Source organism: Tricharina praecox (genome assembly GCF_024521635.1).
Source record: "Tricharina praecox strain CBS 144465 chromosome Unknown BZA05scaffold_5, whole genome shotgun sequence".
NCBI lineage: Eukaryota > Fungi > Ascomycota > Pezizomycetes > Pezizales > Pyronemataceae > Tricharina > Tricharina praecox.
The window spans coordinates 1,385,402-1,406,871 of NW_026250407.1; the positions used below are offsets into that span (position 1 = coordinate 1,385,402).

General features: G+C 54.0%; 7 protein-coding genes across 7 annotated transcripts; 3 read left to right on the plus strand and 4 right to left on the minus strand.

Annotated features, from left to right (window-relative positions):
* Window positions 1-812: 812 nt before the first annotated feature.
* Window positions 813-7,647, minus strand: BZA05DRAFT_225304 (Mus7/MMS22 family-domain-containing protein). The gene is made up of 5 exons (XM_051479756.1): window positions 3,149-7,647; window positions 2,867-3,099; window positions 2,328-2,814; window positions 2,156-2,277; window positions 813-2,106 (listed from the first exon to the last, which is right to left on the minus strand). Exons 1-5 carry the CDS (start codon window positions 7,155-7,157, stop codon window positions 934-936), a joined length of 6,024 nt encoding a protein of 2,007 aa, XP_051342268.1. The 5' UTR covers window positions 7,158-7,647; the 3' UTR covers window positions 813-933.
* A 1,952-nt stretch (window positions 7,648-9,599) lies between these two features.
* On the plus strand, window positions 9,600-12,261 carry BZA05DRAFT_349655 (Alpha/Beta hydrolase protein). The gene is made up of 3 exons (XM_051481257.1): window positions 9,600-9,965; window positions 10,013-10,422; window positions 10,482-12,261. The coding sequence occupies exons 1-3, from the start codon at window positions 9,959-9,961 to the stop codon at window positions 12,045-12,047; spliced, it is 1,983 nt and encodes a 660-aa protein (XP_051342269.1). The 5' UTR covers window positions 9,600-9,958; the 3' UTR covers window positions 12,048-12,261.
* Window positions 12,262-12,749: 488 nt separating this feature from the next.
* BZA05DRAFT_442717 (uncharacterized protein) lies at window positions 12,750-13,095 on the plus strand (the record flags this gene model as incomplete). Its single annotated transcript, XM_051486775.1, has 2 exons — window positions 12,750-12,862; window positions 12,972-13,095. 2 exons carry the CDS (start codon window positions 12,750-12,752, stop codon window positions 13,093-13,095), a joined length of 237 nt encoding a protein of 78 aa, XP_051342270.1.
* BZA05DRAFT_225331 (uncharacterized protein) lies at window positions 13,058-14,909 on the minus strand. Its single transcript, XM_051479758.1, has one exon. It carries the CDS (start codon window positions 14,797-14,799, stop codon window positions 13,228-13,230), a length of 1,572 nt encoding a protein of 523 aa, XP_051342271.1. The 5' UTR covers window positions 14,800-14,909; the 3' UTR covers window positions 13,058-13,227.
* Window positions 14,910-15,912: 1,003 nt separating this feature from the next.
* BZA05DRAFT_225351 (GCN5-like protein 1-domain-containing protein) lies at window positions 15,913-16,648 on the minus strand. Its single transcript, XM_051479759.1, has 3 exons — window positions 16,432-16,648; window positions 16,173-16,378; window positions 15,913-16,116 (listed from the first exon to the last, which is right to left on the minus strand). Exons 1-3 carry the CDS (start codon window positions 16,493-16,495, stop codon window positions 15,988-15,990), a joined length of 399 nt encoding a protein of 132 aa, XP_051342272.1. The 5' UTR covers window positions 16,496-16,648; the 3' UTR covers window positions 15,913-15,987.
* Window positions 16,649-19,236: 2,588 nt separating this feature from the next.
* On the minus strand, window positions 19,237-19,645 carry BZA05DRAFT_390486 (uncharacterized protein). The gene has a single exon (XM_051482895.1). It carries the CDS (start codon window positions 19,615-19,617, stop codon window positions 19,363-19,365), a length of 255 nt encoding a protein of 84 aa, XP_051342273.1. The 5' UTR covers window positions 19,618-19,645; the 3' UTR covers window positions 19,237-19,362.
* Window positions 19,646-20,147, plus strand: BZA05DRAFT_390487 (uncharacterized protein). Its single transcript, XM_051482896.1, has one exon. It carries the CDS (start codon window positions 19,820-19,822, stop codon window positions 20,096-20,098), a length of 279 nt encoding a protein of 92 aa, XP_051342274.1. The 5' UTR covers window positions 19,646-19,819; the 3' UTR covers window positions 20,099-20,147.
* Window positions 20,148-21,470: the final 1,323 nt, after the last annotated feature.

Genomic DNA, 21,470 nt, shown 5'->3' on the forward strand with positions numbered 1-21,470 from the left:
TGGGCGGAGGGGTAGGAGAAGGAGCCGAGGGCCTCCTTTCAGAAGGAAAACGTGACGCAGGCGAAGGGGTAGGCGGAATATACACCCGACTTGGCCACCGATTTGCCGTGCGTAAGGGTGCAGAGTTGAGAGGGGCGTCAAAAATAGGAACAAGTGGGAAGTGGCCACTGCCCGGCCTGGGGGTAGGTGATGGAAATATCCTCTCAGAGCGTGAAGACGCCATCGAATCACCGGTCAAAAAGGTTGGACGACGCTCATCATGTGGACGTAGAGGAGTGGGAGTCGGAGGCGAAGAGGTATACCATTCAAAGCCGTTTGCAGGCTTGGCCGGTGTGTTCTCATGATGACTCCCACGAGATGACCAAGTGGACAAATTGGAGCTTCCGGAAGACCGAGACGATCTTTCAGATGGGGGTTTGGGATCCATGGTGACCGAAACTGAAGCTTACTGCGAAGGTACAAAAATGAAAGGTAGGAGACAGTTTTACACGATGGTTAACCGCTCATGTTGATGGGTCAAGAGGACTCTAGAGTCTTATGTTTGTTATGGGAACTATGGATTTCTTTCTTTGTTCGTCTTGGGGGATATGGACGTTGGATTCGCGGCCTTTCATTTAAAATCATCCAGTAGCCCGTGCGCGAACGAGTGCTCACATGTGAGTATGTACATGGACTTCCATCAAAGGGGCGCCGCGTCGGACTGGTCGGTACCGGGGTTTTTACCTCGACTGGCCAGGGCGGACAGGAAACGGAGGTCGTGGGTTCGCCATAGTCTAGATAGGCTGCATGCGAAATAAAACAGGAAGATATCTCTCACTTCCATCAAAGACCATCAGTATAAAGTCGGTATAAAATGTACGATACGCCTATTGAAATGCCATATGTAACCTGAAGCGCACAACTCCAAAAAACAAACGCAATGTACAGAGGTATTTAAACGAAAAGCCTTCCCAAAAACTTCAAACTCTTCCCGTGCGCCCTCTCCCGCCACGGCAATCCCCTACCCTCAATAGACCAAACGTCAACATCAAGCTCCTTAACCACCCTCCCGAAAACATGCGTTCTGGCAGCCACACAAGTGAGCTCCTCAACCATTTTTACAAACTCCTCTCTCGCTTGTTCCTCTGTCCCCATCTCCCCGGGATACTCCGGTAACGACACAGGCCGTCTTCCGCCAGAGGTACCCGGGTCATTGATTGACCATGTGCCATTGCCCCCGGACACCCACCTTGCTGCTAGGTAGGCGCGAAGCGTATCCTTGGCATGTTTCCTCCCCGCCTCGAAGGCAGAGTGGGGGCGATCACTCATAGCGAGGACATCCAGCGGCCTCTGCGCTTCATCGTCATGTCGACGCGTCACCATTTTCCTCGCGTACGCTGCAAAGCGGATTAAGAAGTCGCTGCAGTCCTTAACTGTAGCCCGAAGAGATTCGTCGGCGTCTTCATAGAACCATGAAACCAGTGGGAGCGCATGTGTGAGCGCTTTGAGGAGTAGAAATAATGTCCCGATGATGTGCCGAGTTGAAAAAGCATCATTGGTCGTCATTGACTGGCTTGCGGCGCGGCGCATGGAGTCGAGAACTGTGGCGAACATCGATATTACGGATTGTATGCTGCCGTAGCTGGTGGAATCTATGTTAACCTTGAGGTTTTGGATCACCTGGCAGAGGGCCCTTAGAACTGGCACACCGAGGATCCAGCCGGCCGGATGTTCCAACGCGGTTTCAATATATGCGGGGAATATAGCATGCAAAAAGTATGCCCGCATTGTTGGCTTCGCCGTATCACCCAGTTCAAAATCTTCCGAAAGTGCTGTCGACAGCTGAGTAACAAGGTTGTTTTGTTCGTGGCCAAGTGCCGCCCTTTCTCCCAGTGTTTGAAAGAAAGCATTGAGCTGCTTTTGTGTGCCGGGAAAAGAAAGCCCGAACACATATTTCTTCAACTGGCCAACGACGTAATTCGGATCCATAGCCGGCAGAGGGAACGCAGTGGAGTCGGTGAAGAACCTGTCGATCTCGACGATATCGGGAGCATATTGTAACAGGAGTTCGACTACTTTGTGAACGAAATCGACGTATTTCCCTGCCACTGTAGATGATTGAAGCGCCTGTCTTTGTCAATAAGAGTTCGATGCCGCTATGATGTAAATAACGTACCTCGAAGTTATCCCTCATTGCCTTCATCATTGCTCGCAACATCTCTGCATATTCCTGCTTCAGGGCTGTGGCTGCCCGACCAGAGGCTGCCTTGTAAGTTTCTCGCATATGTTCAAGAACACCTATTAAAGTCAGAGACATCCTCATCCGTCAGGCAGAGATGATAACCCACTTGATATCAGTGCCAGCCGGCGTGATCGAAATTCGGTTGGAGATATCTTGAACAACCCAGTAGTTGAGTCCTTTTCAAAGGGAGGATTCGACAGCAGAGGGTTTTCGGAGTCACAGTCCAGCAAAGTAGCAGTGAACTCATTCTGGAATTTCAACATTGATTCCCGCTCGACTAACGACCGCATCCAGGAGCTAAGGATGCTGGACTTGTTGCTGTGATATATGTCGCTCTCCGAGCGTATGATCTTCGGTAGGAAATAAGCAGTGAATTTCCGCGTCTGTGCTGTATCGCGCAGCGAAGACCATGATTCGCGACTGTACTCCAAGTAGCCATCCCAGGTCTTAAGGCCATACTGTACCAAGAAACCTGCGGTGAGAGCCCATGTATCCACGATCTTCATGAGTAGAGTCTCCTCGGGCTGAATGTCTGCACCAAAGCAATTCGAAAGCATGCGGTGAAGGGGATCGTATGCAACGGTCAAGAAGTGCTACAATCATTAGCATGAGTACAGTAGATGGGATTCTGTAGACGAATCTCACCTCGGCTGCTTGCTTTGTTTCATCTTGCAAGACAACTTCTTCGAAACCTGACCAATCCCCATAATCTTGACTGTCCTCGTCGCCACTCGCCACCACTGTCACGGGAGCATGCGATGACTCGGCTTTATCTGTAGGTTTACACGTCTTCAAGAAATGCTGCAAGAGGCCCAAAACCTCGAGTAACAACCTATTCGATAGACGAGTGTAGGAGTTGAGGATACTGGCAGTTGCCGCTAGAAGATATTAGTTTTCGGTTAAAAGAGACGGTGTAGCACGACATACCTGAAGTCAAGAGAGCCACTGCACCAGGGATATTTCCAGGAATGGTAGCCAGTTCGATACAAAGTGACTTGACTAAATCATTGAGGATTTCCTCCAGTTGCTTTTGATTTCGCCTGATATTCTCTTCCATATCTTCTTCTGATAGGTTACTATCCTGATTTTCTCGCGCAACTCGGAACTGCCTCTCTGCCTCGCTTCTAACGAGCTGATGCTGTCCAAGCGTTTTGATCGTGAGGTCATCAAACCACTCCATTAGTTGTTTCAAAGGCTTAAGGCTCTCTTCGCTATGGAGTTGAAACCTTATGAGATTCGTCCATGCCCTGACCGCCACGTTGCATGCTTGTCTATGAGATGTCTCTGGATCCACAAGCAATCGAATGGCATCAAGCGGCGGTCTGCAATCCGGGGGTGCTGCCCAATGGAGCGCTTCCAGAAGATAATGGTGATTCTTGAGTGCATCCAGGTGCTCCAAATGCAAGGCCTCGTCTTTCGGATATTGTCTTCGGTGATTCGGCATGAGGCGGTACACCAAACCATTGATTTTCCGAGAAGTCGAAGTGGTTCTCATCCTCTGTAACCCAACTACTATCGTCTTCAGTAGTAAGTGGAAGCAGCAGTCAGAATCGTTCACTGTGATGGTAGGATTCTTGTCCAGGTTGAGCAAGAAATCGGGAGATCCCTTGTCCTGCTCGTTAGAGAGATTTGCAAGACCATTGCTAGCGAAAAACTCGAAGAGCACCGGAATGATAGAATCGGGATTGATCCAACTCCACTTGGTGATCAAATGATAACACCGAGCGTAGATCACCCGGAGGTAATCGTTGATCATCGTAGAATGGCCTGCTTTGTTGGAATCATATATCCTCAACGGCCGACCCGCAAGAACCTTTACCAACGCCCAGTTGTCTTTGCCAGGATGGTGATCATCGATACGCCGACTAACTCCAAACTCGTCGAACTGGTGAAGGGGCAGCAGAGTGAACAAACTTCGCCAGAGTCGTTCGAAGTATCTAACGTCGACTGAGCTCTCGACTCTTTGCATATGCAATTCTTCATTCAAAATGTTCCAGAACGATATGCCCGCGACGCTGACATTGTCCAGAATATGAATTACCAGTACCCACAGCTCAACGATATAGTGATCGCTCGTGATGCCTCGCTCGAACTGGATTCGTCGCCGCTGGTCCTCATAGCACGCCCGAATGCGATCAATCCCGCATCGAAGCAATCTGCTCAATAACTCTCGTCCAATCTTCCGAAGAGTGTTGGCTAGCTCCAACTGCTCTTGCGTGTCCACGTCGTGTGAAAAGAGCCGAAAGATCTGGAATGCAATCACAAGGAGGAATGTATTGGCCTGGAGAACTAGTCGCGTATGGTCATGAGAACTCGCAGTCGTATCGGATGGACCCGAGACTGGCAATGAAAGTCTGGAACAGCAATTTTTGATGGATTGTAGGAAGCGTTGAGCGAATGACACTGCATCGAGTGGATCATGGAAGGACAACGTTTTGTTGATGTACTTGACGACGTAGCAGTAAAATTCGTATGCTTGAGGCATAGACATTACGCCTGCTTCAGTCTCAACCATCACGTCGGCATCGGACCTACCCAATTGCTTCTCAGCAGCATCGCCGATCATTCCAAGCACCTTCTCGAATTCCGTTGCGACTGTATCATCGTAAATGCCCCAGTAAAGTGTCGTATCTCCAAAAAAGCAGCATTCTCGTTCACGAGGAGCGGATGTCCGAGGGCATTGTGTGTGCAGCGCCAGCGTCAAACACCCTTTCCCAATGAAGGTTGACGAATTAAATATTGTTCCATCCTTCAGAGATGCAGTATCGAAATTCAACGAATATTTCGAACCAAAAGGCAGCAGACCAGAGAGGCAATCTTTTACAACCTGGTCCTCAACAATCATTGGTTCAAACAGATCACCGTCATCCACAATCAGGTCTTGCGACGGCGGCTGTCGACGCTCAATGGTATCTGCATCGATCCGTCGAGGGGTGATCTTCTTGCGCCGTGGTGCTGGTCTGCGAGGAGCTGGACTTGGTTGAGCCGTGGGCGCGGAGGATGGCGGCGGGGTCTGTAGTGCCAGGGCATTTGCCTTCGCAAGCGACTGGCCGGCCTTGCGGACACTAGATGCCTGTAAGTCACGAGACGCCCGTTGTTGGGTCCGTTGCTGATGGATGTTCTGGATAACATTCTCAATTGCCAGCGATGTAGGGTGTTGTCTAGACGGTTGCCGTGTTGAAGGTACATCCCGCTCAAACTGAGCAAACTGCGGTGCGAACGCCGGGCGATGAGTGACATAGCCTTTTTGTGAAGAAACAACTGCAAGAGGTCGCACTGATCGAGGCTTGTTTGGTTGTGCCCGTCCTGACTGCGGCTGCTTTTGGAAATCGTGATGAAGAAGAGATGTTTGTCGGGGTTTGGCTGCGCGAGAAAATGTCGGAACCCGACGTTTGGGTTTCGGCTGTTGTTCGTCTTCAAACCTCGGAGGAGAGGCAAGTCTCCCTTGAGTAGGAAGTGGTGGACTGTCATGCCGAGGCGGTGGATCGCGCCTTCCGAAAGGCAATGTGCCTTCCCACCAGTTCCTCAGGACAGCTTGGACTTCCCTCGTATCTTCCGCGGTATCCAAAACGAAGAGCTTTCTCGCTGGACTCTGTCTCCCCTTGTCCTTCCGAGCGAGGGCGCTTCTCGCAGCCACTTTGAGAAACCTTGGTGTCGATCCATTCCCGGATTGTCGGAGGTGAGCGGCAGCGTCAACAACACTGAGTTTAGGTCCAGATGGGTTTCTTGGGTTCCGCTTTCTTAGGGCCGTAGAACCTTGACGTCTCGGACCTTGGCCAGTAGCGGTTCGACCATGTCCGGTGGTGCCTGCTTTGCGTCTCGACTTGGTAGCAGTCGCTTCGCGTCTCCTTGCGGGCAAGCCATAATCTATCCGATTATCCTCAGGAATATCGCCGTCGTCGTCAATAAGAACGATCTGCCTTTGATGACCCGATGAAGTCGGCTGTTTGGCTTGCCGCTTCTTCACAGGCCCAGATGCAAACAGTACCATATCGTCACTGGAATCGCTGCCGCCGGCATCGTCCAGAAACGAATCCTGTATTGGCTCCCGAGGTCTACTGGATATTTTCGCTCTTGCAATACCAGGACGCCGTTCATCTGGCGGTAGAGAAATCACTGTTTTCTCGGGCCTTCGAGATTCGGGCTTCGATCCTTCGGTGAACCTAATATAAGAGGCCGGTAGGACCCCACGCGTCCCTCGTTTCTTGAACCATTTCACCGTCTTCCCACCGCCCCCCTTCTCCTGGCTAGAGTCCTCAGCAGCTAAATCACTCTCCGAGCCGCCAGTGTTCTGACTGCCAAGTGAGTCTCTGCGACGCCGAGAAGATTCATTGGAGGATATCGAAATGGCTCGGCTCCTGGGATTCCCCACAGCTGCCGGGGGCTTCGGTGTTGCATCCAGGTCTGAATCTGAAGAAAAATCATAGCGAAGCAACGCGGCCATCTCGTCCTTGGTCATTCTCGGTTCTGATATTACAGCGGGTGATGGAAGCGCAGTATTTGAGGTACGCCGTCGCAGTGGCGGTCTACTTGGTGGGGACGGGGAATCACGGAAATTGGGGAGATCATATATTTCAGCTTCCGAAGTTCGTGTGAGCGACGGGCGGCCCTGATTTGTCCTTGACGGGCCTGAGGCCGAGGAATTCAAATTAGAGGGCTTCCGTCCATACGTATGTTGAATTTTACGCCTCTTAGAGCCATCCTTGGAAACCTGCCTGATATGTTGAGGTTCTGGGCGGCGTACAGCATCTGCAAACTCATTTCGTACTCCACCATCGACCGAAGACCCTTTTGTACGTGGTTCCTTCGGAGGGCGGGCCTCTGGCGATGGAGGTGCAACATATTCCGTGTCTTGCGAATCCTTGTCCCCCCCAGTAGTCCCCCGCGGCGATTCTTCCTGTCGTATCCGAATCGGCTGTACCCCCTTTGCTTTCATCTGCTGCTTGTATCTGGCATCTTCCAGTATGTATGGATGTACCTGGATCGGCTTCCTCTGGCGTAAACTCCGCTGGAAAAACGGTGACGTCTCTTCTATCGCGGGCGCCGTAGAGAGGATCGGAGAGCTTGGTAACAGCGTCCCATTGTTTACGACCACCTGGAAGCCATTTATCGGTGGAGGAGGACCCAACCGGGATGCTGGGTGTATAGATGAAGGTGGAGTAACGGTTCGGATGGGTGATGGAGGAACCGACGACAGAGGGGAGGATGTAGCCGACGATGGTTCTACCGGAGTGGCGTGAGGGATCTGGGGAGGAGTAGTATGTCGGGCTACATGCGAAGGCTTGGGCACTCGTGGAGGAGTACTTTGAGATCGCAGTTGCGGTTCACCGGTAATAGGGTCCGGAGAGCTGAACCGGTTGCTGTCGTCAGCCGTTCGGTTCGGAGTTCGAGTTCGAGTTCGTTGACCAACATTGAAATTCTATCACAATTAATTCCACACCTAGGAGGCCTACGCAGGCTGCACGCATACCTGTAACCCCGCAACTCTACCGTCGCCGTCTTCATCGATCCGTTGATTTGTAGCCGCATTATCCGTATGTGTAACTGCAGGATTTTCTGTAGGAATCCCCTGGGCGGCACCACTGGGCTTTTCGGCAACCAACATGACCTCGTCCATATCCATTGATTCATCATCCGGGACATAACCCCTCTTCTCCTCCCCGCGCTTGGCAAGCCCAATGGGTCGGTCCGTCCCAACATCCTTCTCCTGTGCAACACCAGGGTCCACAATCTCATCGTCCGGCACTGGTAAGGCTGGCAGAGCATCCGAGGTCGGTTTTCCGTCGAGTTTCTGTATGTCGCCACATTCGCGCAGAACTTCGGGTCGTCCGGGTTCGGGTGACGCGACGGGATTTTCTTGCTGCGTAGGCAATCGCACTTCTTCCTGCGTCTCCAATTCTTCTTCCGAGTCCTCTCCGTCCGAAGCAGGAACGTAACCGCGTTCTTTCCAGGTCGTCATTCCACAACGTCGTGGGGGATGTTCGGTGTTCGGCTATTGGACGTTGAAGGACGGAGAGAAAGTGCAGAACAGACCAGGAAGACGCGACGCGCGCTAGAACGCGTGTGAGCCCGCGAACCCTAGCAGATTTCGAATTACTCACCATAGCAATCTAAAATACTCACAACTGTGTTTTTCAACTCAAAAACAAGGTTAAACTTCGACGTTGTGGGTCTACTAGGCCTCACTCTAATATTCATACATTTTGAAGAGGCTTGTGATGAATAATGGACTCAATTGATCTCGTCTCGAGTAGTCGGACATGCAGGTGATAAATTCATCTGTATGTGTTGCAGAAAATGAACTCACTGTCTCGATTGATCTGACTGCAGCTGTACTGGTAGTGGTGGCTACCATCGCGGTCGCCGTGGCCTCGCACGTCTAGATAGTACTCGTCACCGAATCAATTTTTCTCATATTCAAAACAAGTAACGTTTGCTACAGTAAGATATATGTATCCATTACTGCCAAACGGGTGCATCTCCCGATACGCCTAGATACATATTCAGGTACATCGCCCACACTCCCCCATCACTCGGCGTCTAGCCGTCTAGTGAAGCGGATCCCAAGAGCCGAGTCTCGCCCCGGACTACTCCAGCTTGATCCATTCAGAGGGGCTCTGGCCATTCTCTTGCTGGGATATACATCTCCAGTGGAAGGCACAGAGCATGGGTGCTCCGGTTCGGTTCCAGTTTTATCACTGAGAAAGCCGCACAAATGCGAGCTCAGACATTCGATCAAGAGTGCTATGTATGTGATATAAATGGACAGTAGTGGTCGCCGGTTCTGTAAATTATAGTAACTAGAGTTCCGTGCTTTTCCCCCTTCCTTTCCTTTCTTTAAAGTTTCTTCCGAAATCGCATGTAGCCTATCCACCTAGACCATAGTGATGTTCACAGCATCTTCTGCTGACCGGGTCAATTCTTTTCTTGTTTTGTTTACTCATAATTGCATTCGACCTGAATACCTAGATCGTGGCGAACACGTACACCGTTGACCGAGCCAGTTCGTTGCAAGTTCCGTCCTCGGCAGGAAATATCGGACCGAACGAGTGAAAACCAGTGATCAGGCCGTGCGCAAGCCCCAAATCCCCGCGGATCCGGCCGGCCGGCACAGTGGCAGCCGAAGCGTGGAGTGTGGGGCGGAAACGCGCCCCGCCACCTGATCGCGCCAGGCCGCTTACAGCCAGCTCCGTCCGAGATCTGTCGTCATACCGGCACCGTTACACGGGCGCATCTGCAGGGTCCAGGACTTCGGAACTCCGCCCTGGCGTCACCGTCACCGATCTTGGGATTGGGCATGTGATAGCTACTAGTATTGGGCGCTTTCACATGCTGTCAGACAGACATTCACGAACAATGCCCTCCACCCCCCACACATGCCACCTACACGCATCACGAGCATCACAAGCCCTTGTAAATGCGGGATAGTGAGATTGGAGGAGTTGGGCTACCTATATGAAGTGAATGATCCCTTCCTACCCTACATGTACCGCGCCTGGTACTCTCTACCTGGCCAATGCCCCACGTCGGCCGTACTGTACTTGTCAGATTTCGCCCGAACAAATATGATACTACCGCTGGTAATATAGCGCTTTACCGCCAATTCTAACCTCTTGTTTCCCCTATTCTCTTCCACCCTCCAAACCATAGACACTCGCGGTCCATCTCACAGAAACGGACTTCTCCTGCTCTCTCTCTTGGCTATCCTGCCGACCCCCACTAGAATTATAATCCATCATGATCGGCAAGCCACCACTCCCGCCTCACAGGTGCCATACTAATAAGTCACAGACCACGTCCTGGGGCGTCCCTCCCTCCAATTCCGCAAATACCAAGTCCTCGCCGTCCTGCTATTCTGGTCACTCTACCTGCTCCGCGGCAACCCCCACGGGCCGCCCATACTATTGCTCCGACACCTCTCTAAAATCATGTCCAAGCGCCTAACACCGTTCCAAACCGTCACACTCACGTTGCTGTACCTCTATGTCACGCGGAATTTTGCCAAGTTGCTCAACTTGGAGAGTCCGGAGCCGTTGGCGAATCTGTACACGAGGAGCTACTTCCGAGCTACGTGGGTGATGACGGCGCTGGATGCCGGCTTTTGGACGGCCATGAGGATTCGCCGGAAGTGGTTGAGGGATGCCTGCTCCATGGTGTTTAGTGTGTATTACTTGTTTGCCGCCGAGAGGGCGGATGAGAAGGTGTGTTTTTGTGCGCCAGGAGGCGGAGAGATGGGAGAGGTAATACTAATGGCGGACAGGTGCGCCGAGTCAGAGCAACGATAACAGTCGACCACCTCCGCGTCTCCTGGGAGAAACCGATGACGCCATATCTGCGCTTTCTCAGCAATTTGCTGCACCCACCACACAATAAGTTCGCCCCTCGTCCCCTGCGCATTCCCCGCCCAAAGGAGTCCGTCTATTCGGTCCCGGTGGACGCATGGCTTTACTACGAAGGAACACGGGAACAGCTTCGTTCCTGCAAAAAAGTAATCCTAGACTTCCCCGGTGGCGGGTTCGTAGCTATGTCGCCTCGCCATCACGACGACAAGCTGCTCACATGGGCCCGGCTGTGTCCGGGTGTGCCGGTGATCTCCATCGATTACAAGAAGGCACCCGAGTACCCGTATCCGTACGCGCTCAATGAATGCTACGACGCCTACCACTCCATCATCACCACGCGTGGACGGTGCGTCGGGCTGAGCGGGGACGTAATTCCCAAGATCGCGTTGACTGGTGACTCCGCTGGCGGGAACTTCACAGCTGCGACCGTACTGATGATCCTCAACGCCGCGTCAACGTCGAGTACTGGCTACCTGATGGAGGCAGGGTGGAAGGGGCTCCCGCTGCCCGAGGGCGTGATCCTGATCTATCCCAGCCTGGACCTCAACATGTCCTCGTGGATGTCCGACGAGCAATTGAAGCTAATCCGGCAGCGGAGCACCATGGACACGAACCGGAACGTCGTCCGCAAAAAAAGCGAGTACTACGAGAAAGCGTCCGGGACGTCGCGGCACCCGTCCCCGCACCCCTCCCCGCCCTCGCTGCAGACAGCAGCAGCAGCAACAGCAGCAGAGTACTCAACGCGCCTCGCAATGACCAGCCGCCTCTCGTACTTCAACGACCGTATCCTGACGCCGGAGATGATGCGCGCAATGGTGATCCTATATATCGGCCCGCACCGCCCGGACTTTCAAACGGACTTCTTCCTATCTCCCATCGTCGCGCCAGAATCACTACTCGCGCGCTTCCCACCAGTCTACTTCCTGACGGGCGAGCGCGACCCGCTCGTCGACGACACGCTGATCTTCGCAGGGCGCATCCGCGCCGCAAAGCAAGCTGCACGGCAGCACCGCCGCAACCTCGGCCTGAAGCCGACGGCACAAACCGAGCGCGGCGACGCCGTCGAGGTCTCGCTGATCCAGGGCATCTCCCATGGCTTCTTGCAGATGGCCGCGCTGTTCCCGCAGGCGAGAAGGGAGCTGAGGAAGTGCGCCGTCTGGCTGAATCGTATACTTGAGGACGTTCCCGGCGAGGAGGCGAAGCTCGACGTCGAGTCCGATGAGGAGCATCCGGGCCTCGCAGGGTATATTACGACGTACACGTCCGATGAGGATCGCCCGTTGGAGATTGGTGGGGGATTGGGCGGCGTGAAGGTCGAGGGGAAGGGCAGGGGCAGGAATAGGAATAAGAGGCTGCCTAGGGGACGCGGTAAGAGGAGGGGGAGTGTCGTCAGCCTGGGCAGTGAGGATGATCTGATGGGCAGGAGAATGCAGGGGCTCACGAATGGGCTGGCAGGTGAGCCGGCTGTGGACGGTGACCTGTAGTATTGTTGGAAAGGTGAGGCTGGAGGTTGCTTTATAGGTAGATAGGTTTTGCGTTTTGAGCTTTGCGTTTTGCTTGGGCGTGGGGGTTTTGATGGTTCGGTTTCAGCGCAAATATTGGGGTCTTCGCTAGATGTTACAACCACGATGGGAATGGTGAGATGTAGGATAATTTTCCACTACTCTAGATGTGGAGTGACGATGACTGGTGCCCGTGTACCTACCAAGTACCTACTGTGATTCCGGCTTCATCACTTGCCAGAGGAGAGCGAAGCTTCATCTGGTTCATCCGGTTCAGTTGCACAATCGCCCCTCAGAGAATACCCAAATCAGAGAAACGCCGAAGCAAAGCATCATGTACATACGACTTGCATGCAGCATTTCTTACGTACCCTCCCCGGAAAAATAGTGTGTAGAGTACCTACACGAAGGAAAGTCGGATCACAAGCACATGCACATGCACAAGTGCACCAACCGCGGAAAAAAATTCTTCCGGCGCCGCACCCACCGCAGTATGTAACCCCACCACCGCCTACATACCGCCGCCAAGTCTCGCGTCCGCATCTCTCCTCCACCACAACCACGACCACGACCACCACCCTCGCCCCTCCCCCGGCCACCACGATCCACCCTCGCCTCCCGCAATTACTAACTGCTACCGCACCCTCACACACCCTCTAAACCCACCGAAGACGAACAACCACAATGCGCGGCGCCGCCTTCCCCGTCGGCCTAGCGATACTCTTCGGCGTGATGAACGGCGTGTACATCTTTAAGCCGATGCTGATCGAGGCGCGGTTGGCGCGGTTGCAGGAAGCGTAAGCCGCCTCGTCCCCCGCTTCCCTTCTGACCCTTCTGTGGTATGGGATGGTCGGGGGTGTACTGGGAGATCTGGGGGTGGGGTAGTGGGCTAAGGTGGTCACGCAGGGGCGAGGATGTTAATGCCATTGGCACCGAGAAACGGAAGGAGGAGGAGGTCAAGCTACATAACGCAAAGGCGCGGATCGAGGCTGCTGAGGGACGGGGGAAGGAGGAGGAGAAGAAGGCGTAGTGTGGGGAGAGGGTGTACGGGAGGTTTTGTTAACAGCGCTTTCGCTTCAATTCTAGTAGTTCAGATATTAAACCCCCCACTGGTACGTACACATGTATTCCCAACATATGGAGAGGAGACGGCAGCTCTATGCTATACATTCAAGTCTCCGTCCACACATCCATTCCCGTGCTTGGGGGTTTGAGTCCCCTCAATGTTCACGACTTCGTCCTTGTCCTCGTCCTTGTCGTCCACACGTTCATTCCCGTGCTCGAGGGGTTGAGTTCCCTCAACGTTCACTGCTTCGTCCTCGTCTTCGTCCTCGTTCTTGTCGTCGACAGTCGCCGCTTCACCGTCATCAGGTGGTGGTGGTGACGCCTGCTTCTTCGATTTGCGCTTATTCTTCTTCTTTTTGGACGACCCCTCGGTGGCGGTGATGGTAGCTTCGGCAGGCGCCTTCGTCTCTGGCGTGGTGGTGGAGGGAATCGGGAGTTCATCGGACTTGTCTACCTCCGTCTTCACCTCCACCTCCTCCTTCACTTCCACCTCCACTTTCTCCTTCACTTCCACGAACCCGCGCTTGTTCTTCTTCTTCTTCTTCTTTTTTTTCGACGACTCCTCGGTAGCGGGGATGGTATCTTCGGCAGGGGCCTTCGTCTCCAGCGTGGTGGTGGAGGGAATCGGCAGTTCATCGGACATCTCCGTCTCCGTCTCCACCTCCACTTGCTCCTTCACTTCCACCTCCACAAACCCGCGCTTGCTCTTCTTCTTCTTCTTCTTCTTCTTTTTGGAAGACTCCTCGGTGGCGGTGGTGGTGATGGTAGCTTCAGCAGGCGCCTTCGTCTCTGGCGTGGTGGTGGAGGAGGGAACCGGCAGTTCATCCGACATCTCCGTCTCCGTCTCCGTCTCCACCTTCACTTTCACCTTCTGCCTCACCTCGACCTCGACAAACCCATCATCGAAGACCCTTTCATGACACCATTCCCTCAGCTTCCTGATCCTTTCCGCTCTCCTGCCAACATAGCGCACACAGCCCATGACAACCAAGATATCCCTGAAAGCGTCGCCCTCCAAACACATCATCCTCATGACCAACGTAATCGGCACGAGCATGACGTATATGGCCCCGATTTCGATCCGCGTCAGGCCGTCGGCGTTGAGCTGCAGCAGTGCTTGCATGTGTGCCGCATACAGGTTCATCTTTGCTTTCGTGAAGGACGTGGCGAGCGACCGCCAGAGTGCGCAGCCGATGCGGAGAGCTTTGTGGATGGTAGGGGTGCGACGCACGCGGCTTATGAAGGTGGCGCAGAGCGGGTGGAGGTGCGAGATCGCGAGGGATATGGACTTGGTGAAGTGTACGTATTCTTCGGAGAGCGTGGTGAGGCTGGTGAGCAGGTTGTGGTAGGTCGTGTACAGGTGCGGGTGCGTTTGCTGGGCGGCGGAGAACTGTACCGTCCACGATTGTAGCGTCTTCAGGAGCGATGACGGTGTGCGGAAGGCGGGGACCAAGTGGCGGATGAGAGCACTATGCTCTGTATCAGCAAACTCCGGAGGAAACAGCAGCAAAATAAGCAGAAGCATTTCATACCCCAGCTCCTCGTCACTGTACACAATCACGCGAGCCAACTCGTCCGTCGGCGGATCCTGCACCTTCTCACAGAAGCTCTGGTACTCATCGATGTACGAATCGGCCAGCATAGTGAGCACGTCGATACTCATCGTCATCTCTGCCGTCTACCACTCTCCCACATCAGATCAGCTGCTCACTCTCCCATACACCATTCACCATTCACACGGACGCGGGCGAGACAGAGAAAGAGAGGGGGACAAACCTGCTCTTCGACGATCGCCATCCCCTTGCTAAGCTTCTTCTTGACCTTCGTCGTCATGGATTCGCTGTTCTCTAGGGCCTCCGACATCTCCGCCGTGGCGAGAAAACACGCAGTTAGACGCTCGCTGATGGTGATCCCCGGGAGCTCGAAAACATCCACGACGTTGAGGTCTTCGAAGTTGACTTCGTCCATGTTTGCTTGCTTGCGGAGGAGAGAGAGTGAGTGAAAGCGAGAGATAGAGATAGAGAGAGCGAGGGATGCTGGGATGAAAGTGAAGATTGTGTGTGTGTCGCTGGTTCTGCGGGGACGGGAAGCTGCAGTCGGTGTTATTGCAGTGGGTGGGAGGGTGGGTGGTCGTTGTTGGAAGGGGGAGGAAGCAGCGTGCTTCATCAAGAGTGGTTCGAAGTAGCTACCGCCCACGCAGCAAACCAAACTGGACGAGTGAGTGATGTCCCACAAAAAAAAGAACAGCCTATATCTGGAAAGTATAGTCGGATCGTGTATGGGAAAGGAGAGCGGTACTACGTATCGGATATCCAGTTCATCATCTACCTACCCGGGGGTGGGCACATGAGGAAACGTGGAGCGGACGGGAACGAAGGCAAGCCACAGCTGCAAGCAAACATCGAAGCCCATCACCCAGTCCTCGCAGCCATACGGCGACGCCTCACGTCGCTGTGGCGTACACCGGTTCAGCCACTCAGCCCTACGGCCAGCAGACCTCGCCTCGTGCTCCATCGCCCCACCCACACAAGACACCCATCCACATCCACCCACCCACCTCCTTCTTCTGGGGATGGATAGAAGAAGCAGCAGCTCATCTACACGGAACACCTACCGCAGCCTAAACAAGCGAGCCAATCGCCGAATTTGCCAAAGAAGGAAATTTCCGACGTCATCTGGTGGTCGCGGTGGATGTGAAAGATTATAAATTCCCAGTATCAAAGACCATATCCCCACTACACACAAGAATGTACAAGAAACAGAAAAGAAAGAAACGTAGTGCAAAAGGACATATCCCACCCAGGTCGTGAACTCGTGAACATCGTACGTAGCACTTTTGTGATTGAGAAGGAAACGATCAGAAGGTAGCGGTGCCGCTCCCACTGCTCTCGTCGTAGTCCTCCTCGTGCACGATCCTGAGCGTCTCCTCGATGAGCAGGAGATCGTGCTCTATCATCTCTGCCCAATTCTGGATATCACCGATCTCCTACCATGATCATCAGCCTGCGTTCCCATGGCTAGAAATCAACATTGGGAACATACCTTCAGCTTCCCCCTGGCGCCATCCGCCATTCCGCTCCACTGCTTGGTCGTCTTCGCCAGCTGCGTAGTCTTATTCCGCAGACTCTTGGATTGGTTATCCAACGCGGCGGCGTTAGAGTGGATGGTAGTCATGCGCTCCCGCAGCTCGAGATCAACCGTCGAGCCGAGTGTGTGCAGCTCACGCGTGAGGGCGCCACGGGCTTCATCTACGCGGGGGGTTAGCGGGACGAAGGAACTAATTCTGCGGGGACGGACGGACCAGCACGCTTGTAGCGGTCCTTGCGAAGGAGCTGGTCGTCTTTGATGAGTCTTGCAGTGGCCATTGGAGCTTAAAGTGGGGTGTGTATAAAAGATGTTAAGTGATGTGGAAGTGGGAGTGTAGTAAGAGTATAAGAGTATAAGGGGTTCTGTCTGTTCGATAAAGAAGTGGATGTCGAGCTTGCTGCTGTCTTCAGAGCAGGATTCCGTCCTTGATATAGCAAAAGAGCGATCCTCCTCGTATCCCCCTTCCCCTCCCTTCCTCCCTTCCTCTTCCCCCGCACACTTCACACTCAATGCCCCTCCTCTCTTCCCACCTCCTCCTGGATGGAATTGTTTCCTTTGCACACCTCCCCTCCCTCCCCTCACACCCTCTCCTAGCTATCCCCTTGTCGAGGCCACAGTCGTCCGGACCAAACAAAAGACGACACGACAGCAAGAGAGTGTATCTCGAATGCACCGGCGGGGGGCAGGAGAGGAGTCAATCTTGCAAAACGCGTTGAGGAGGTGCGTAAGTAGCGGACTATCGCTCCGCGATGGGCGATTGAGCAAGCAGGCTTCAAGCGGGGACGCGCAGCTGAGAAGGTGTGATGTGATGCGCTGGCAGCCTGAGGGGGGAGGAGATGGGATGTGCAAGACGAGACGAGGCGAGGCGATGAGGAAGAAGGTTGGTGGCACCGCGGGCGGGCGCGGACGTGATGCTGTGTATGTAGGCCGCTTACTAGGTATGTAGCTGGGCGTGGGAATGCCGGCGTGCGGAACTGCGGGGCGTGACTTGGGCGACGATGTACGTGCTAGTTTAGCCCGCGTCGGTAACTCTAGTTAAGTTAGCTGCCATACAAGTCCCGTAACTCACCGCAAGCCATCAAGCAAGCAATAGTGCTCGAAACCGGAAGCTCTCTAGCAACGCCATCATCGTCAGCGATCAATTGAGCTGTGAGCAAGTGGTGGGTGTGGTGAAAAGTCTGAAGAGAGGGGGGCAGAATTGACGATGGCAGAGCCGGGAACGCGATGTGCACTGCGCGAATTCCACACGCACGGCGGCGTCGACGGCAAAGTACGTACAGGAAAGTTACACCTCCTTCCTCCCTCCGTTTTCGTGGACTTCTCTGATTCGACGTCCTTGCAGGATGGATGTATGCACGATACGTTGTCAAAAAAAACCCACCCCCTCCACCCCCGTTCTTCGGGAAGGGGACCGTAAGATGTATGTACGCTGAGCTCATCTCCCGCAGGGCGCGCACCCTCGTCGACCCGATCTGCCGGGTGAACGAAGCCACACCAAGTGGCGGTGCCGAAGGCTGTGACCAATGATGGCGATAAATCTTCACATATGTAGCAGAGAAACTAGAGTATCATATAGATGAGCATCTGGATACCGTAAAACCGCTAGGTACCCCCGCTGTTTTTTGCTTTTTTTTTCGCGCACAACGGTCGGATGGTCGTTCGAATAGGAAGTAAAAGATAAAATGTAGCTTATGTGCATGATACCGGTGCCCGATACCCACAGAAACAGCCCGATTAGTCCGCAGTGCTTGTCCGTGGAGCAGCCAGTCCTTCTATAAGTTCTACCCTCATGAAGAAGACGACCATGGCAGTCGCCCATCCCGTAGTTACCACGCTGAGAGGGTTGCCTTTTCTTTTACATACTTGATTATATTTTACAGTCAGCTAGTTCCGGAAGTTGTAGCCAGTTACCGTATTTTACCCAGTTGAAACGCAACGGTTGAGGCGCTCCATGGCTCCCGAAAGCACTGTTGCACGGCGCGGACAATCACCCATCAAACCAACCGCGGCCCGCAATAAAGACAGTACGTTTTCGGATCTTTGTCTCCATCTTAGTATCTTACCTGTCACGTCACGGTAGTTTTCCACCAGGAAAAGGTAGCGGCCGTACATATGTAAATTCTCCGCTACCAGCCTACCAATCAAATCGGACAGAACCGGCAGACACGCCAGCTCGCCGATGATAGATACCGTAGTGTCATCCAACGCTTATGTACAGGTGCGTTGCGTGCGGAGTGCCAGGCGGCTGCCGCTCATCTGAATGCATTGGTCGGCGAAAGATGTCTGTACATACTTGGACAGGTCGCGGATAGTTACCTCCTAGGAGCACGTTTTAGCTTACGGCTCTCTTTCCGAGATGTGTACATAGTGTGGCTGGTTGAGTTTCGCTCTCTGTTGTATCTTGAAGAGTTCTGCGATGACTTGGGGGCACACGAACAACGACTTACATATATCCTTATGGCATCGTACTTGAGCAGATCTCACAGGTTGAAGGGAGAACGACGACCATGGTTGTATTTTCCGTGGCGGTGCGGTTGATTGCGCCGTTCCAGAGCCCTTGTAGGCATCGGCACCATACATAACCCCTTCAACATACTACGGCAAGTACTCCATCTCATGTAAAGACTGGAACATGCAGATCTCTGCTCAAGCTAGCAATTCTGGGACCGGGACGAACAGCGGAATGTATCGACCGGGTTCCTGGGCCCCAGTGGCAGCTGTGGGGAGGGGGATTGCCGTGGTATTGGGAATTTGGGTCCGCGAATGATGGTACTTACCAAGTAGTGACATACGTAGGGTTTGGCCGCTGGCAGCCTGGCAGGTGCGTTAGCCACGTATAAAGATAGTACACATCGCGTGGCAGGCATTTGAATTCTGGACTCTGGAGGATGTTGGGCGGTTGGACGGTTGGAGACTGGAGACTGGAGTGCAGTCATACCCCCGTGTGTCGAACACTAGATATCCTGGTGTGGCGGTGTGGCGGTGTTGGGCAGTGGCTAGAGTACCGTTGAGAACTTCACCCTTGGCACCGAGTCATCGAGTCATCGAGAGATCTAGATTCCACAGAGGACCGGCTTCTGTATGTAACTACCGTACTATGTAGAGTACATACCAGGTACCTGGTATGTAGATCGCCCGCTGGATTCTAAATTGTGGCTGTGTAGGGCATGCGCCATTTGCATCTGGGGAGCATCATCTCTACTGTGGCTAACCAACTCCCACTCGCACATGTCAAGTCTCGACTCTCGAAACATCCCAACAGATCGTGAGTCGTGCCGCATACCTGCGCGCACCGACCATTCGAGGCACTTCCGGCTCGCTGTCGCCAATCATGTCGCAGGCAAAAGCAATCCGCGCCACTGTGCACCGCCACGAACCCCACGAACCCCACGAACCCCATGACGTAGCAGCGCAACCCTGCCCGTAGGCTCTCGCCGCGCAGCGCAAACATATGTAAATATGTAGTTGCATCCGCCTTCCTTCAGTATTCACCTCCTCGTTCCCCACACTCCCCACACCGCATCCATCTAGCCTCCATTCAAACTCAAACCTAAAACCCAAACTGCAACACCCCCCCTTCAAAAACCACACCTACAACCACAATGCCGATCCCCCTCTTCACCTCCGAAAAGCCGTCGACCTCCGAAACCGCCAACTCTCCAGAAGAGCACAGTCCTCCTCAGCAGCAGCAGCCGTCAGCACAGTCCAGCAGCGCGGCGTCTCCGCACTTCCGCGCAGCACAGGACGAGCTTGCGCGTACCCACGCCCGTAGGATGAGCATTGAGCGCCGCGAGCAGACGGTAGACGAGCGTGCCGCCGCCGATAAGCTCTATGAAGAGAGGATTGAGGAGGAGTATGCAAAGCGCGAGGGGGGGGCTTAGGAAACTTCGAGGATGGGAGGGGTGAGGGGTGCGGGTGGGGGTGGGGGTGGGGTGGGGTGGGGTAGGGGGTAGAGAACGGGGGAGGCTTTGTAATTTTGTGATACGACAACGCGATGATGAATGATATTGAGCGGTGTGCACTGCACCACCAACACCATAGTTGCTGCGACACTGCGTGCGTGATGTAATTTGGAGCCACTCTGGACTCTGGCACTCTGGACTCCGGCACTCTGGAGTCTGGAGTCTGGGGTGTGGAGAGTGTCTCCTCTCCCCGAACCCCTCGGGCCCCCGCATTCGTGTAACATGTAACACCCGGAGCTCTTCCCCACAATCCACTAGAGTAATAGTGTGTTCCCACCTCCCCCCCCCCCAGCTCCCAACACTTCTTTCCCTCCTAGATACCTTGACTCAACGGAAACGGGCCATGGACCACAAAACTGTGAGATATCCCATCCAATCGTCTCAAAGTTCAAACACCAGCTCTGGACTCACTCTGTTTCTTTCCGCCTTGAGACGTTTTGCAAGTCTACACACGGGGAAAGGTATTTATCCTGGGTTTACTTGGAAACGGCAGCTGCTAACTCCGAGCAGTGGCGCCCACTACATACCCGTTAGCGGAGGCGTAGGTCTTCGCCGTCGACAGTCGACCACCGACCACCGACCACCGAGTCCGACCCCGACCGCGACCCGTCGGAGGCGGTCCTCGAGGAAATATTGGCCTTTGCAGCCACCTGTGTTCGATGCGCCAGAATAGGTACCTACGATGGCATAAATTCCAGCGCCGATTCGCGCGAGCTCTGTTTCGCGCGAGCTCTGTTTCGCGCGAGCTCTGTTTCGCGCGAGCTCTGTTTCGCGCGAGCTCTGTTTCACGCGCGCTCTCTGCTTTCTTGGGTTGCGTTGTTCGCACATAACACCAAGTTCCAACGATTCCAGCAGCGAGACCCAGCTTCCAGACATGTGCGAAATCCCGAGAACAGAGACCAGAGTACCTACTCTACCTACCTCCATGGGGCGACCTCCCATCCCACCTCTTTCCAGCCGAAGCCTGCTCGTCCTTCATGCCAACAACCACACGAGCGCCGGTCCAAACTTCAAGCTCCAACTCTCCGTGTCAACTAGCCAACTAGCCGAATCCATTTGTGGAAACTGCATCCGTCGGATACCCACCATCTTAGTAGTTAGCATGTGCTCGGTAGTGGCGAAGCTATTCGCCATTCGGCTCACTCGGCTCCGTGGTCTCGGATCTCGAATCATATGTTTGCACTCGGTGTTGATCGCCCTGCGCCGAATTGCGGAGGCCGTGCGGGGTTGGTCGTGCGGGGGCTATTCCGAGTTCCGCGTTCCGCGTTCCGTGTTGTCCACCCGCCCGCCT

What these genes read in the sequence shown, in the direction of transcription:
- BZA05DRAFT_225304 (XM_051479756.1), bottom strand. Translation starts at nt 7,157, where the DNA reads ATGAAAGCAAAGGGGGTACAGCCGATTCGGATACGACAGGAAGAATCG. An exon ending in AGTGGCTCTCTTGACTTCAG is followed by an intron (nt 3,100 to 3,148) that starts GTATGTCGTGCT and finishes AATATCTTCTAG; the next exon opens with CGGCAACTGCCAGTATCCTC. An exon ending in CCGGCTGGCACTGATATCAA is followed by an intron (nt 2,278 to 2,327) that starts GTGGGTTATCAT and finishes TGACTTTAATAG; the next exon opens with GTGTTCTTGAACATATGCGA.
- BZA05DRAFT_349655 (XM_051481257.1), top strand. An exon ending in CCGAGAGGGCGGATGAGAAG is followed by an intron (nt 10,423 to 10,481) that starts GTGTGTTTTTGT and finishes AATGGCGGACAG; the next exon opens with GTGCGCCGAGTCAGAGCAAC.
- BZA05DRAFT_225331 (XM_051479758.1), bottom strand. Translation starts at nt 14,799, where the DNA reads ATGACGATGAGTATCGACGTGCTCACTATGCTGGCCGATTCGTACATC.
- BZA05DRAFT_225351 (XM_051479759.1), bottom strand. Translation starts at nt 16,495, where the DNA reads ATGGCCACTGCAAGACTCATCAAAGACGACCAGCTCCTTCGCAAGGAC. An exon ending in GGACCGCTACAAGCGTGCTG is followed by an intron (nt 16,379 to 16,431) that starts GTCCGTCCGTCC and finishes CCCCCCGCGTAG; the next exon opens with ATGAAGCCCGTGGCGCCCTC. An exon ending in GCGCCAGGGGGAAGCTGAAG is followed by an intron (nt 16,117 to 16,172) that starts GTATGTTCCCAA and finishes TGATCATGGTAG; the next exon opens with GAGATCGGTGATATCCAGAA.
- BZA05DRAFT_390486 (XM_051482895.1), bottom strand. Translation starts at nt 19,617, where the DNA reads ATGGGGTTCGTGGGGTTCGTGGGGTTCGTGGCGGTGCACAGTGGCGCG.
- BZA05DRAFT_390487 (XM_051482896.1), top strand. Translation starts at nt 19,820, where the DNA reads ATGCCGATCCCCCTCTTCACCTCCGAAAAGCCGTCGACCTCCGAAACC.